The sequence below is a fragment of the Lepisma saccharinum genome, chromosome 2 (genome assembly GCF_977018435.1).
Source record: "Lepisma saccharinum chromosome 2, izLepSacc3.1, whole genome shotgun sequence".
NCBI classification, from domain to species: domain Eukaryota; kingdom Metazoa; phylum Arthropoda; class Insecta; order Zygentoma; family Lepismatidae; genus Lepisma; species Lepisma saccharinum.
In genome coordinates, this window is record NC_139230.1 from 104,965,008 (window position 1) to 104,981,977 (window position 16,970).

The 16,970-nt window shown below is 38.0% G+C and overlaps 1 protein-coding gene across 5 annotated transcripts in view; it reads right to left on the reverse strand.

The window, feature by feature from the left end:
* The window catches only part of Ca-alpha1D (Ca[2+]-channel protein alpha[[1]] subunit D), a 1,588,055-nt gene that overhangs the window by 852,237 nt on the left and 718,848 nt on the right, over positions 1-16,970 (reverse strand). For all 5 annotated transcript variants that reach the window (XM_083117527.1, XM_083117525.1, XM_083117526.1 and 2 more), the window contains exon 20: positions 3,226-3,355. In XM_083117527.1, coding sequence (XP_082973653.1) covers positions 3,226-3,355 — 130 coding nt within the window. The remainder of the gene's footprint in view (positions 1-3,225; positions 3,356-16,970) is intronic.

The window sequence follows — 16,970 nt, forward strand, 5'->3', positions numbered from 1 at the left end:
TTTGTTTTTTATTTAAATAATTTCTCTAATCACTAAAGAAAAAGTACTTCAAGATAAAAGCTAAGAGACAAGCAATATTTTTATTATTACTATTATTATTATTATTTATTGTAGTTGTATGTTGTTGTTGTTAGGTGTTAACGGATTGTTTAACATTAGGACACTTTGCACTTATACGAGGCCAAACCTTTACTGTAACTAAAAATATTATGTGACTACGGGAACTGAAATAACGTCTAGTTATAGACCAAGGGGTCTATAACTAGACGTTTATTAATATTGTCTCCTTTTCCCCTTTAAATATAATAAATTAACAAATAATGACAAATTACAGGACACTATGTTTTTTTTTGTTTTGTATATCTATATTTCTTTAGGTCAAGTTATGGCTGCTACGTAAGAAAGATTGTTAACTTTAGTGTTTACTGTGTATTTTCTTACTGTTAGAGCAGGTAAAGTTTCCTAAATATATGAGGTAAGGTTCCTATTGAGGTATTATTTCATATTTGGAGATGTGGTCCGCACCACTCTCCAAGTGTATTTACCCCATTGTATCCATTTTATTGAGGCTTAGTGATTCCTTAAGCCTATTTATGCAGGAGTGAAGGCTTGAAAAATTCTATCTCAGATAACCCACAACCGCCTGTCAGAGTATTTTAAACTACATTTCAGACTTATTATGTTCCACAAGAATATCAATATTTGCCTATTTTTTAAGCATGTTACGCTGTTATTGTGTTTATAGCTATCGCTTACTAGATAAACTATACGGATTGTTTAACATTAGGACACTTTGCACTTATACGAGGCCAAACCTTTACTGTAACTAAAAATATTATGTGACTACGGGAACTGAAATAACGTCTAGTTATAGACCAAGGGGTCTATAACTAGACGTTTATTAATATTGTCTTCTTTTCCCCTTTAAATATAATAAATTAACAAATAATGACAAATTACAGGACAAGACGAAGCTAGCAGACGACTACGTTGTTCTTAGGTCCACCTGCCAAACTTTTCTTACTATGCTAGAAGAATTATTTAGCCTTATAGCCCTTTTTTCAGGGTACTATGCAAGTATAACTGGATTTCTCGAGTGATTGATTTAATACCAGGGGTTATTTGTAGCTGTTATATTAAACGAGGCTTATTTTTACTACAATCACTATATGTCCCTGAGGCCTAAATTCCATTGATTGAAGCATAAAGCTTAGGCTGTAAAGGAGACACTTAGCATGTGTATTGATTAATCAGACGAAATTTACAGAGGACTGTAGGAGGCATAGATCCACACGCCAGAGCCTTATTAGCCTGCAAGAAACACTTACAGGGAGTACCGTAACGAACCTTAAAGTTCGTGGGATCTTATGAATACCTAAACTGTTAACCAATTAATCGATGGGTGTTTCTGACTACTCATCATTCATCCTCTTGATGAGACCACTCGTCATTGGCATGACGAGTTAACGCTTGGCAATGCGAAAGGTACAAAATCACACTAAGGAACTAGACTACAGAAAAGACAATGGTCACTCGTTGGGTTTTATGAACCGTTGAACCTGAATCATGGCTGGGTGTAGGATAATTACCTGTCTATCTGAAGTCTTTAGCTGAATCAAATAAGCGAAGTCCTCTGTAAGCTTCTCCAATTCGTCGACCAGAGCGTCGTTCCACTTCTGACCTACTGCCTTGCTGACCACCTTCTCTCTCTCAACTCAATCCCAAAAGTCAGTCCCCTCTCAGCTTGTCTCACCTCTATATTACTAGGCCATCGAGCTCCTCCTCTATGCCGAATCGTGTTATTTAATTGCTAACATGCAAAACCGCTGACTCTATAACCAGAAGTATTACCTGTTTCCTGAATGCTCAGGAGGTTTGCATGGCACAACACAATGCATTGTAAACATGCCTCAGAGGTTGAGACAACTGAGAAAAACAAGTGAATGCCCTGGTCAACGTGAAGCGTTCAGAGAGACTTTAATAAAAATAAATATACAATCTTAGGGATTGATACGGTACTACGAGGAAGCGAAGTTGATTTTTGGGTGCTTTACTATAAGGTTACCCTGTACAGTGGTGGAAATTATAGATACTTGAATTTGGACTCTAATTAAAAATTAACCAGTAGATCTACATAAAAACGAGTTACATCAAAATTTAGCTGATTTAATTCTGCGTTAACCTATGCTAACCAATTCTTTGTTCAGCATGCCTTCTATTTCTTTATCGTCGTATGAAGAAAAGAAAGTGCCGGGTTCTTTCAGTTTTGCAAACGATAGCTCTCTTTGAATTTATATACTATAAGAAACTGGTTGTCCGATCGTGTTAAAAATTTATTACCATGCAGACAGAAAGGTTCTAAATACAATTATTAATTTACAGAGTTTTAAAATTTGAGAAAAGAACGTTCTTATCAATTTTGCGAAAAAACCTTTTCTTAGAATTGGGTAGTCCTATGAATACAAGATTGGTCTTGTTTTGAAGCTCTTTGAATATGTTTGTAGAATTCATTGTCATTGTCAATTCACATTGCGAAACCGATATTATACAGATCTGATAATCGCCTTCCATAAAAGAACGTTTTCTTCACGGAACAACCTGAAAAACGATGTAAGAAATTCTTCTTGTCTCTGCCAATTTGAATCAAAATGAGGAAATCACCTTCTGTAGCTAACTTACCAATACTGAAAACAAGAAAATACAATAAAACGGGTTCGATACCCGGTGGAGGCACGTGGCACAGTGGTTCGGATCCCACTTTAAAATGTAGGTCCAGTACCGATTATCCTTCCTGTGCATTAAGTGGACCTTAAACAATAAATCAATCAATCAATAAAACGAAATCTTATTTGCAAACTTTTGTTGCAAAAAACTAATTTGCTCTTCTGTATATTGAGTTATTTTATTTTGTATGTGTGTGTGTATGTTTTTACGTATATTTATCACTTTTTTTACAGTGTATGTTATTTTTTCCCTGTGTTTTCCTTTCTTTTGTATTTTAATGTTTTTTTAGTTTTTATATATTTCACAAACAATTAGCTATTGTAATGAATTTGTAAAATATCAATTAGATATGGTTAAGTGGATGAAAAGTCTTGTGCCTTAACTTCGCCATCGAAAACAATGAACAAAATAAATAAATAAACTACTTCCAAATCATTAAATTAAACTTAATTTTACACTATCGACTACATAGCACGTCAATGAGACACATCGTATATGTACCTGATTTCTATACGATTTGGCATTAAGTGGATCTTCAGCAGCTAACATAGCGGATGATATCATGATGCACACCAAAATGATGTTTCCAAAATAGCTATGGTTGCACAGCCAATGACAGAAAACTCGAAATCTGGAAAAGATGCAAGTTCAAATCAATCGTTAGTTAAATTTCCAAAAAAATATTATTTAACAACGGTCATATATACATAAACATACAAAGAAGAAGGTAGCCATAAATTATATATAATTGAATACTTGCCGCAAAGTAGTCTACAAAAATGTATGTGAAACCTGAATGTAGGTATACCATGTATGATATAATACCAACGTATAACTGTGAGAGGAAATAATAAGAGAACTTTCAAATAACACTACCTTTTGATACTGAGTTAATATATACATACTTACATATAACACTCATTTGTTTGACTTTGTTTTAAAGTCAATGTTATGCACAGAAAGGCTAAAGGTGACTGAGCCTGCAGTTGAAAATGTACTGTGTATCTCCACCTTGTATTGAACCCGAGACCTCTTCATTACAAACATAAATCTTATTAAGAAGTTGTTACACTACACTTTCAGTAACGATAGGATCAGGCACTAGCGATGAATGCAATTTCAGATAAGCTGTAGATCTGAAATGATTACATGGTACTACTATATAACACAGTATTTACCATACAACCTGTGTAGGAATATGATTATATATAGGGTGGTCCAAAACTGTTGAACAATCCTCATAAATAATAAATGGGCTCACACGCACCTGTCCACTGCCCCAACCTATGATGTGGATGAGGTTAAAAACAGTTCAGGACATGTTACCAAGATAGCGTTTGATGAAAGCTGCAATCTTGGAGTCAACCGTTTTCTCTCAAATGGAAAATTGGTCTTGTGATATACATGAATGGGCAGGAAGTTGACGAGAAACATGATGGTGTGTTCAGTGTTCTCACGTATGACAATTCAAAAATGCCCAAACCTAAAATTGACTTGAATATTATTTAGAATTATCTAGACGAACATTTCAAAAGTTGAAATCAGGATAACCGTGGATGTTAAGAACGACAGAATTGTGAAAACCAACCAATCATTGATGCATAGCCGAACTGGGTAATGAACTTAAGTATGTCACCGAGCAAAATAATGTTTGGATTACGGAACTGTGTCGGTTGTCACTCACAACATGTTTGACTATCCAATGATGCCATATTCTAGTATTCACAATCCAATAAGTGAACCAATTACTGATTCTTTACATCCGATTGATTTAGGACCCATATCTACTAGACAGTTGGGCAGTAATAAATATGACATAGATGAAGTATTTGGTTTGTATTCGAGTACTGAACCTGGCGGCTGCATTATTTGGAACATTGGCAATTTAAATAGAGCATTGTAACGTAATTTGCAATGGTAGGCAGGATAGTTGGGTGATCACCCTGAGCACTATAGTGACGAAGACTATGAAACATATAAAGCATTTTTAAAATCATAGGAAGTCCTGTATCAAAACAATAACCACACGAAAAAAGGCAAATAGAGCAGCGTCGAAACCTATAAATAATAATGAACAGAATATGGAAAAAGTTAAAGATTTGATACGTCCTCACCTGCAGAATATGTATGGGTTGCTTGATTGGTTGATTTAGTTTATTTTCCCTCGCCATTCTGCCACTTTTGGCTAATCGGGGAGATGAGGATGATGAAATTTATGAAGAGACACTAAAAAGAACACCCATGATTCAAACCCGGGATCCCTGGTGTTCAGCCAACGCCAAGGTCATTGACTATTTAATGTAAAAGCTGACTGCAGTACCATAGGCCTTACGACTACAAAGGCAAATTATGCTATTCCACACGATGAGAATTATGAAATCTGATTTTCAATGTGTAATTAAATATAACAAATTGATATGTATGGATTACGAAGTAAACATATAGGCTACAGCACAGCAACTTATTATATTATATTTTCTTGTTGATATTGATTTTGGCTTCTGTAAATTGTCAGTCAGTTTATATAGTGTTAATAACTTTAATAGTACTGCTAATTACACTAAATATTTTAAACTAGGGGAAAAATACTTTGGAGACCGCACTCTTAAATTGAGAAATACGAAAAAGCAACAATTCTATTTTTTTTTCTTTCTCTCCGTGTTTGAAACTGAATTGAAAACATCTCATTTATCGCATTCAAACGCAAGCGCCAATTGTTGCGAGAAAGAGAAACAAGAACATCCAGACTTTCGAACTGGGCTTACTCGATACTTCGTAATCTCCAGTCAAGCTTCCATGTTAATTTTAATAATGAAATAAATATTTCATATCACTCATTACTCAATATGTATTTTCCTCTTTTCAATAAGATCGTTGCATGCTTCACAGTGCTGGAAAACTCGGAAGAAGTTTAATTTTGAGATGACGCCAGAGAATCCCTGCCATGGTTGTAAATATAGGGGCGGAAAGGGCGGGAGAAATTCTCTCGTCTTTCTTATCATAGGGTCTGCGAGAACAGCCGAAAGCTACAGAACATATAGAAGGGACCAGCGATGCCAAGCTTAAACAATATTTGTTTCTCTAGGAGAGAGCAATTCACTTGAAAAGACGATCATTTGAGAAATTATAAATAAAATTATAACCATATCTTATTTCCTGTCGAATCACACCCTCTTTTCTTCACATATTATTTTATTCTCCCCAGTTTACCTAGCGAGGTACAACTCATGGCAAGAAATCGTTAGAAAGTTGAGGGGCGAAAATAAAAGAAATCCTTCGCTTTGTAGTCTACGAATGATCTCAAATTTTCTCTAGTTCAATGTTGAAGTCATCTCGGCCGAAAAGATTTATAATAATAAACTACTTTTACTAATTATCAATAAGAGTAATAATCCATTATTATAATTATAGATCCTGGCACAATTTGTCAGCATTTACCATAATTTTACAGATTAAACAGCACCTTTTCTTATCTGGAGGTTGGCAACGTCAAGAGATTCGCATAATTATGCGCTGACCAGGGTCATGTAACACCGTTACACTCAATAGGAAACTTGGCGGGAGGGTTCGGCGCGGGGAGTACTACCGGGCTCTCATTTCGATGCGCTAAAAATTAGCGAATCTCTTACTTATTTCTAGCTGTCTTGTGCTGTCGCTTGGTTTACTTGCGAATATTCTAACATATTTTTTAACTTCTTCTCTAAAATATTTAAAATGCAATATTTTAATTATGTTCCTTTGTCATCGCCGGTTATCCCAATGATTTTGCAGAACTTTTGCTAGTTATTGAAGCAGAGTTGTCATTAATAATGCTTCCCTGAGTTAACCAGTAACAGCTCTAGGAACAACTTTCGACATGAATACCGAACTATTTTTGATTCGACCATACGCTTGTAGCCAAATAATCTATATTGTACAAAACGAGCTAAAATTTCTAACTCTAGCATTAGATGTAATTATTTATTTTAAACTTTGGGGATTTTAAAATTTCCCATTGAAAGCAGGCCCCGTGATGGGGCCTACACACAGAGAAAATCTGCTTCAGGATTTTAAGGGTTAAGTAATTGCCGCGTACTCCACAACGGGGATAAGAAGCTGCATCGGCTGGTTAACGCATTTAACAGCATCAGGCAAACGGTATTTGCAACTCTTGAACAATCTGAGTTTAAGGTCTCGTTACGTTGCAGAATACGTGTACTTCTATTGTTGGGCACTCTTCTACATGATATTTGTGAATTTGGATAAGAAACAAAATAACAATTGCGTGGGCAATAAAAGCAGGACTGGCAAACATGTGCAATTTAAACACATTATCAGAAAATACAATCAATTTCATTTTAAATAAACAAAAAAACATTTGGCGAACATTTTCAAATAATAACGATTGTCTATTATCTGCTAGTAAAACTTGAACATGGAGTTCTCTATTTCCACTGAAACCATTGTTCGATATTGGTCCCGGTTCGAATCCAGGACTGGGCATGGGTGTTATTTGCGAGTGTCCCTTCATCACTTGCATCATATCATCACTCATCCTCATATTCGAAATTAGCCAAAAATTGCAGAAAAGCGAAGTAAAATATAAAATACACCAAACCATTCAATCAGTCAATCTTTGGAGTATATTGAAAGCAAGTAATGTCGCCTGCATTTAATTCACAGTAAACAACAGAAAAAAATTGCCTGACAAAACTGGATAGGAGCAATTGCTATAAATCTACTTTCTTTCCCGGAAATGTTTCTTTATGTGTGGGAAAGTCCTAACAAGCAGAAATATTCAGTAAGAAATAAAATCTCAAAATATAACAAAAATTCCATTGCCTTCCAAAAAAACAGTTAAAAATGCTCAAAATGATCTGAAAATTTCCAAAACAAATACCTTTCACTCGCAAATAACAAAACATAAAAATAAATGCTAAAAAAAGCCTTTTTGATTAATTATTTCATGATATAAGATTTTACATATTCCAGCAAACGCTCAACCTTTTTCTATAAAAGATGCAAAAATCATCAAATGCTATGTCCTACTGATGAGCATAGCTGCGACCTCAATGAACCTACGCTACATATTTCTAGTTATCAGTGAGCCGTTAACGTTATTCTTCTTTATCAATAGTAAGCAAACAATATTCGACCTAAACATGACGTGATTATAGTTTGGTGAGGCAGTTTATACTATTATACTACGTATGTACAAGAAGTACCCGGAATTTGTGAATAACACGCAGAATACGTGGTTAATCATGAAGATTTACATATTTTGTCGCCTTCAAAATAGGCCCCATCAAATGCAACACACATATGCCAACGCTTAACCCAGTCTTCAAAACACTTTTCAAACGCAGAAGACGGTATCGCCCTTAGTTCCTTCTGCGAATTTGCTTTAATGGATTCAATTGATTCAAAACGCCTTCCACGAAGAGATAAATTGAGTCGCGGAAAGAGAAAAAATCACACGGAGCCATATCTGGAGAATATGGGACTTGGGCGAGGACATGTGTTGAGTTTCTAGCCAAAAACTCGCGAACAAAAGTCGACGTGTGCGACGACGCATAATCGTGGTGCAAAATGCAGGAATTATTTTTCCATAACTCTGGTCTTTTCCGGCGAACATTCTCACGCAGACGTCTCATAACGGTCACATAAAACTCATTATTCACAGTTTGTCCCGCTGACTTTGGCGTGTTTTTTTGGGTTTCGGTTCATTTTCAAAGCGCCATTCCGAAGATTGTTGACCTGTTTGAATATCATACTCATACACCCATGTCTCATAACCAGTTATGATGCCTTTCATGAAGGTTGAGTCACTAGAGGCTCGCGAAATCATGTCTTCATCAACATCCCTGTGATGATGAGCTTTTTGCAAGAAATTCAGCTCCTTCCGAACAAGTCGTCGTGCGGCTACGCGTTTCATGCCTAACACATCAGTCAAAATGTTGTGAACGGACATGTGTGATATGCCAAACTCACGAGCCACCTCTCTCACACTCACACGCCGGTTTTCAAGCACCATTGATTTTACCGACGTTTTCGTCAGTCGTCGACGTTGAACGTCGACTAGAACGTGGCAAATCAGCAAAAAATTCTCTGCCATCTTTGAAAGCCTTGTACAGTCACGGACACTTCTGGGTTGTAACGACCCTATTGAAGAAGCACTGAAGCAAGCCATCAATGTCTGACCACCAAGCGCCTTGTGACTAGACAACCCAACCAACAGTGCAATTCTGCGGCTTGTATACCAGTCACGGGTACACATCTCTGTAAATTGAGTAGTGATGCTAAAGAGAAATACGAGATGAAGATTGTCGATCGTAATGTCTCGTGTTCTCGACATGGAATAATACTCGGTCCACGTTACTTTCCATTATTTAATGTTGTTTGGGAACGTACCTGACGAACTGGGTTTATATTTTCAATCCTTGCATTACAGTAAATTCCTTATTTTACAATTATATTAATGCTTTGAACGAAAATAATACCCAGAAAAACATCGAACACACGTGCACGTGAAAACAAACACACAAAGCTAAGTTTTAACTTCCAAGTGAATGTGCAAATAACAGTAAATGGAGAAGCACGATGTGCGAACATGGGACTTTTCACAGAAAGAATGCGTCTATTTTTGACATATGTGGTTTCTATTAATAGACAATGAAACAATTATGAGAGAAATTAAGATGCATTTTCGTCTTCAGGTGTTGAGGAAAGAAACAGACTGACTGACGTACGTTTCAGATCAGGTATCCACATAATTTAATATATTTGTAAGTTGTTTTAAGCCAAATTCTCCATTTTTATTCTTTCCATATATGATATCAATATCACATTGCAAACAGTTATTAATGGTTTCAATGTCATTTGCTGGGGAAAAAATTTTGGTATTACTTTAGATTCGAACATGCAAACGCAAGTATCAAAGTATTGCTTTAGAAAGCACTCATGATTTTTAAACGTGGAAAGGTAATCATTTTACGGCGAACGTGAAAGTTGGTGTGTGTTGACAGACTGTAGCTACTGCCATATCAGCACTGACAACTAGGAAGCGTTCTCAATGATCACGTGGCTGCATGCTTTTCACTAATTAATAACTGGTTTTTTTCAGCACATACGCAAATACATCGTCGCTTCGGAACATCAAATTTTCATCTTTGCTGCTTTCAGATTACCAACATACGAAGTGGCATGCAATTCAAAAGGTTTTGCAGAAACCTCAGTTTTATAAATAAGATTGGAAGAAATTAGACCAAAAAAAAGAACTTCCTTCCGCTGGGCTCGAACTCGGGTTGCTCACATGTTAGTCCGACACGATATCCAACACTCCAAACGAGACAACACGAAACTCGTTCGCAAGTAGCCGACTGAAACACAAGTTAATTTTCAGATTGCTAATTCCCAAGGTATAACATGCCTAGGCAGATGTGTCTTGCATTTTCTGTACTTTTGTTATTTCAGTCGCTTTGGTCTCTTCCTATGTTAATCACGGCAATAATGAGGAATATTTCTTAGACAAAGAAATCACAGGAATAATCAACCTCGCAAAAAAGCCAGAACTCGAGTCTGGAACCTTCGACGCGAGGTGTGTTTCTTGTTCTAACTATATCTGCGTGTTTTCGTTAGATTCATGGTATTTCGTGAGTTGATATGAATAAAGTAAATAAATAAGACAAGTGGGTGGAAGGGGCTGGAGAATCATAGCAACGGAACCATATATAAGATATATATATCGCCTAGATAGGTCCTCCTCCGTAGTCGAGCGGGTTAAGGCGTTCACTCGTCCTGAGATCGTTCGCTGCGGGACGGCGTAGGTTCGAATCCGGCTCTGGTCGGAATTTATTCAGCCTACGTATAGGGCCGGTGGCAACCCACCATCGTGAGGAAATTGGGAAGCTCCGAGTGAGTGAGCGTAACCTGGTCAAGAAGACCTACAATAACGGCTGGGGGTTCGTCGGGCTGATCACCCGTGAGACCTCCACGCTATAACAGGTGACGGCGGAACAGTGTGGGAGGGAGACCAGCAGTCGGTAGGTAAGCCAAGGCCCTTCAAGGGCTGTAGCGCTGTGGGTTATGTTATCGCCTAGATAGAGAATCTCTATATCCCTTTGTGATAGAGAACTTATTAGATGAATGAAAATACAGATTAAACGAACAAATTTGATGTGTATCCTTTAGTCAAAATGCCTAGAAAACAATAGTACATACTTCTTCACTAATAGAAAAGAATAAAAAAGAATTGTCCTTGGTGGGAATCGAACCTAGATCTCACTGGTGAAAGCTCTGTACGCTAACCAACACTCTATCAGTAACACCATGTTTCTTTTTTTCCAGTCAGTCTGTTTCTTTCCTCAACACCTGAAGACAAAAATGCATCATAATTTCTCTCATAATTGTTTCATTGTCTATTAATAGAAACCACATATGTCAAAAATAGACGCATTTTTTCTGTGAAAAGTCCCATGTTTCGCACATCGTGCTTCTCCATTTACTGTTATTTGGACATGCACTTCGGAAGTTAAAACTTAGCTTTATGTGTTTGCTTTCACGTGCACGTGTGTTCGATGTTTTTCTGGGTATTATTTTCGTTCAAAGCATTAATATAATTTAAAATATGGAATTTACTGTAATGCAAGGATTGAAAATATAAACCCAGTTCGTCAGGTACGTTCCCAAACAACATTAAATAATGGAAAGTAACGTGGACCAAGTATTATTCCATGTCGAGAACACGAGACATTACGATCGACAATCTTCATCTCGTATTTCTCTTTGGGATCACTACTCAATTTACAGAGATGTATACCCGTGACTGGTATACAAGCCGCAGAATTGCACTGTTGGTTGGGTTGTCTAGTCACAAGGCGCTTGGTGGTCAGACATGGATGGCTTGCTTCAGTGTTTCTTCAATAGGGTCGTTACAACCCAGAAGTGTCCGTTACTATACCCTGCATACGCTTGTGTTTTCTACAGACACGAATCACCAAAGGCATTTTGAAGCATGTTTCAACGATTCAGCACACGATTTGGCAACACAAAATTTCAAACAAATGCTTTGCTCGATATTTCTCTCCATTCTTAAAAGTCGCAGGACACTCGTCAACACAAGTGACGGAAACAGCTGCTGTGCACAAACTGATGGATAGATTACTCTACCCCTCTGCGTGGTCATTCAGTACAGTGCTGCCATCCTACGGACAAAATTAATTCTCGATACCTCCAATGTGGGACTTTTACCAGTCAAATTCCTGGTATTTTCTTTTACTGAAGATAGACTTCCTTGATTCGTTATTTAATACGACTTTATCACAGAACACAATAAATTATAAATGACATGCAACCCACTAAGTTTTGTCATTACCATTTAATAGTAGATTGTAAATGTACGAATAAATTGACAAATTGATTAATTTAGTTTATCTTATTCCGTTTTTTCGCCACTTTTGACTAATCGCAGAGATGAGGATGAGTGAAGATATTGTAAAATTGATGAAGGGGCCCTCACAAAGAACATCCTTGCACAGGCCGAGAATAGAATCCGGAACCCCTGGGGCCGTATTGCGTTGCGCTCACCCCTTCATTTTTTTAATTTTTTTTTTGCTAACACCGAAGTTTTTACAACACGCCTACATCTCGTCCCCACGAACGCGGATAAAAATATGGAAACAGTAACGTATAAATTAGCAATAACAGCTCAAAATGAAGCAGATTTTCAATTGGAATATCATCTGTCCCTGAACAGTAAGTATATATATCCTTTAGCGTGACACAAATGAAATGTCTCATCATAGTCCCTATGCTGCAGCTCAGTTCATTGCTGATGCAGGACAAATTTCAATCTTATTGTTCTCCCTTATATAAAAAAACACCTCGATAAAACTTCCTCAGTATGAAGAGGAACGATGGTAGTTAACAATATCCAAAAATGAAAAAAATCGATTCGGAGGTGTTTTTAGCTGTTCAAACTTGAAATGTTAACATTTGAACAGTGTGTTCAAATTTTACTAAGTTTCAACTTTTGGTCATGCATATTATACAACCGTCTTTCCTCTTTACAGCGAGCTCAAGAACGCTTCTGTATCTTCATTCGTTCCCGAGATATACTTAATTGAAAAGAGCATGTTGCTCAAAAATGACATTTTCAACAAATATAATTCGTAATAATTATATTTCAGCAAACTCCTTTCACAGTTATCGGTGTTGGAGCAAAACAAAGCTGTGTACCAAAATATCATCAAAATCGGTGACTATGAGGGTCAACTCCTGCCTGCTTTGGCGTCTTCAAGTGCACACAGCGAGGGGTCTAGGAAGTGCGGTTCCCTATTGACCTGCCATTCAACCACCAGAGTGAGGGGGCCCGAACAATGGTTAAAAGTCAACTTTCGATAGACGAATTCAGAGAATTAAAAATATTTTATTCGCACCAATCGTATGTTTATATCAACCAAAATATTTTAAAACAATAGTCTATTTAATACCCTGTCCCAGTTAACTGTGGAGCAAAGTCGCACATAGCGGCAGAGAAGGAGTAGGCAAGGCGCACTAGAGCGGAGCAGGGAAAGCGGGTACCTCCAGTCGCCTTCCCCATTCCATTAAGCAATCACGTTCCTCTCACTGTTCATTGGTGGAGGCATCTCGCGCCACTAGTTGCGCGGAGACTTGTTCTCGTTCTCCTGCTCCACAGATAGTTGGAACAGGGTACATATGGGTAAAATGTAAGGAAATGTGTAAATACGTGCCCTAGAAGAAGGAGAGGGAAATGACGTGTAACCCTGCAGCAAGTTCCAACTGCAAAAATATCCGTAGCTTGGTGGTGAATAATATCACATTTTTCTACATCGCTATCATCTATCATCTTCACAGAATCTTGTGAGTAGGCTATATCCTTTATCAATGTGTGCATATATTAGGAATTAGGTATTATCACGTTTCTTTCGATAACACAAGTGCATTCACATTGTTGTGATTATGCGTTACAAGTTACATCTGTTACGGGAATTTCAGATAAAGATCAAGTTTTGTTAAGCTCCTATGTATGAAGTTTTCTTTAAAGAACTTTGATCTTATTTTCATTTATGCTCAAAATTTAACCTTAGATAGTTACGAGTAAAATACCTTTATTTGCACACGTTTTTTTTTTAAATTTTCTTTTAAGGCAAAAAGCACATGAGATTGGCAACAAATTCCGTGAAATTTTTCATTCCCCAGTCTCTCGCGTCCGTGCAATACTTGAAACATAAATCTCTATACCGCGCCAAGGGTTTCCATCAAATATTTCTTGCGATAGTTTAAGTCAGTCCAGAACATTCTATTGTCTTGACTGATTTGGTTCAAATGCAATAGCAGTTATCTAGCTGCTTTGAAAATTGCAGGTCAAGACAATCTACTTTTAAGGCCAGTGGCGTAACCCAAACATAAATAGCTTGCCCCTTGTTTGACCCCTATGGCCCTCCCTAACCGCGTACTATATTTCGAATTCTTTATGATGAAACTGTATTCTCGCTTACGCGATTCTCTCAAATTTGTCGTTAGTTTCATTTCTTTATCTCACTCTGTCAATCGAGGTTTAAACAAAGGTTTGAAACAACCAGCAGCATAAAGAGCGCTCACTCGCAATATAGAACTGATAGTCACAATTGTGACTGAACCTGCAGTTTAAAGTTGTTATTGGGTGCTCGATATTGTTATCTGGGTGTTCGTTTACAACTGCGTGTTAAAGTATATAGATTGACGAAATTGCACACATTCCGAATGTCACGCGTTAAAAATGACATGTGATCTCTCTTTTCCCCATCTGGTACAAGCAAGTTAAAAAAATGAAACAGTTACTATAAAATCTCAAATTTGTATAGTGATAGAAGCTGAGTTCTTTTTAAAGGTAGTTTGCAACACTTATACATTCGCTCACGCTGTTCTAGACATCCTGCATGTGTGCCGCCGGCATCGCACTCTTGCCACATTTGGCAATTGCTGTCGTGTAACACAGTCTTGAATTTATGCTTTTTAAGTGTTCCTCTCAGCGTCAAGGTTCGTGCCGGACTGAGCGTCATTCGATCATCAACACTGTGTGAAGTGGGCGGGGCAAGTACGTAAAGGGAAGGGAGATGGGGGGGGGGGCAAGACTATTAGAAGAAGAAGGCTGGGGCCATACCTGATCGAGTGGTCTTTGACGAAAAAGTGAAGTCACCGGCCGAACAGATAGCTCCGCGCCACGGTTCGCAGCGGAATCAACGCAGAAATTATTCAACAAATAGAGCCGTCATTATGCCCAGAAGATAGCTGGGACTGAATATAGAGATTCACGTAGGATCTGAGATAATGTACATATGTCTTCAGAATTTTATTACACAGCTATTAACATTTGTATTGCAATGGTAGTTTTTAGGTCGACACATTTCTCTGTGAATCCTAAAGTTTCACGTAAAATTGAAGTTAATATACCTGGTCATGCGTTTTGTTTATTAAAGAAAAGCAGAAAGACAAAATTATGGATAAGTTGAATATGTAAAAGAAAACAACCTCATCTATTGCTGACTTTTACAAGTGAATGAGGAACTGTTTTCACTTAACTTCTTCAATTTGGTAACTATGCTTCGACTATTGATATTTAATTCTTTATTAACTTTCCTTATTCAGATCACAGTTCTGAGTCTTATGAATCTTTGTACTACACTAGGAGCAATGTGAGGAAGTTCCGTGTGTATTATGTCAGAAACATTTTAAACAACATTCGAAGAACCGAAACTTAGGACATAGAACTGAAGAAAGTCGAGGCTTACTTTATATACATATACAGGGTGGTGCAAAATTCAGTTTACAACGCGGAGGAGGTGAATCGCCAAGTGAAATGACGACGAAATTGTAAATGGAATTTTGTCGAATGACGCACCGTGTCAGAGCTAGAGGATGCCGAAATCGTGTGAAAATGAACTTCACACCTCCATATGCCGACAAATAGTACCCATAAAGAAGATGAGGCACGATATCCCCCCCCCCAAAAGAAAACACAACTGGGCTAGCGAATGATGCACAAATTGCGTGTCGAAAATGAATGCGGCAGGGATTCCTCACAAGAAGTGAGGGATTCCCGGGAATATGTCCGACATGGAACGCAGGTATCGAATGGGGGTACAAAGGGAAATGACGGAGGTCACAGCACATGAAGAACATTTCGCCAGGAAGTGTCCGAAAAGCAGGCTGCAGAAGGGGATTCCCCAGAGAAGAGGGGACACAGACAACATGTGCAAGAGGTGTACAATGATGACACACACGTACACAAGTAGTATCGAAGGCTGTACGTAGAAATAAAATACGTACGTACACGTGAGAGAACGACCAGCACGTACTGATATAGGCTCCAAATACTACGACGGAAGACGTAGTAGTACATAAAGCTCCGCTAGAGGCGCTCAGCGGGATGCTACCTGTCACGGCCCGCTATCGCTGGTATACGTACGTACAAACAACGCGTCAGTGTACGCGACTAGCGATCTGCCTGTCAGTTACACGTGTTGTCGCAAGGCGTTCATCCTGAGGCGTGTGGTGAAATTGAGCACATTGCTAAAGTGACCGTTAGGAAGTACGTAGTGCTTACCATCTGTGTTGTCTGTACGGGGTGGACACCTGTGTGGAGTGTTCAGTGATGTAGTCGTGAACGGTACATCACAAGTTAGTTTCGTACGTATTCGTGTGCTCCTTTGTGAGCCTGACAATGGCGACATACACCACCAACGAGCTTGCCGACATGCATCTCGTTTACGGCGAGACATACCAAAACACCCATCAGGATGTATCGCAAACGATTTCCAAATCGGCGCCTACCATCACATGTCCTGTTTCAACAGGTGGATGCTCGTTTACGTGAAACTGGATATGTACGACCTAGGCTTTGGCCTCTATTTTGTTCAGAGCTCTTAAAAACCTTTGGAATATTTTCACGTTCTTTGTCTTCAATAAGCAACAAGCCCCTTTCTACTAAATTTTATTACATCTAACCATCTTAACATGCTAGTCAGTTTATCTACTGAACGAATTTCGTGACAAGTAATGTGATTGGCAATATGGTCAGGCAACTGCACGACATCTATGTCCTGAGGTTTATCAACCAAATTACAGTAACTGGAGTGAGTTTTCAAAGCCAAAGTCTCTAAGCTGCCATGTACGCTGGGATCGTATCTGCGATTTCTCAATACGGAGAGTTGTGATTGAATAACTTCTGAAGAAGCAAACTGATTAATGAATTCTTGTATAAACTG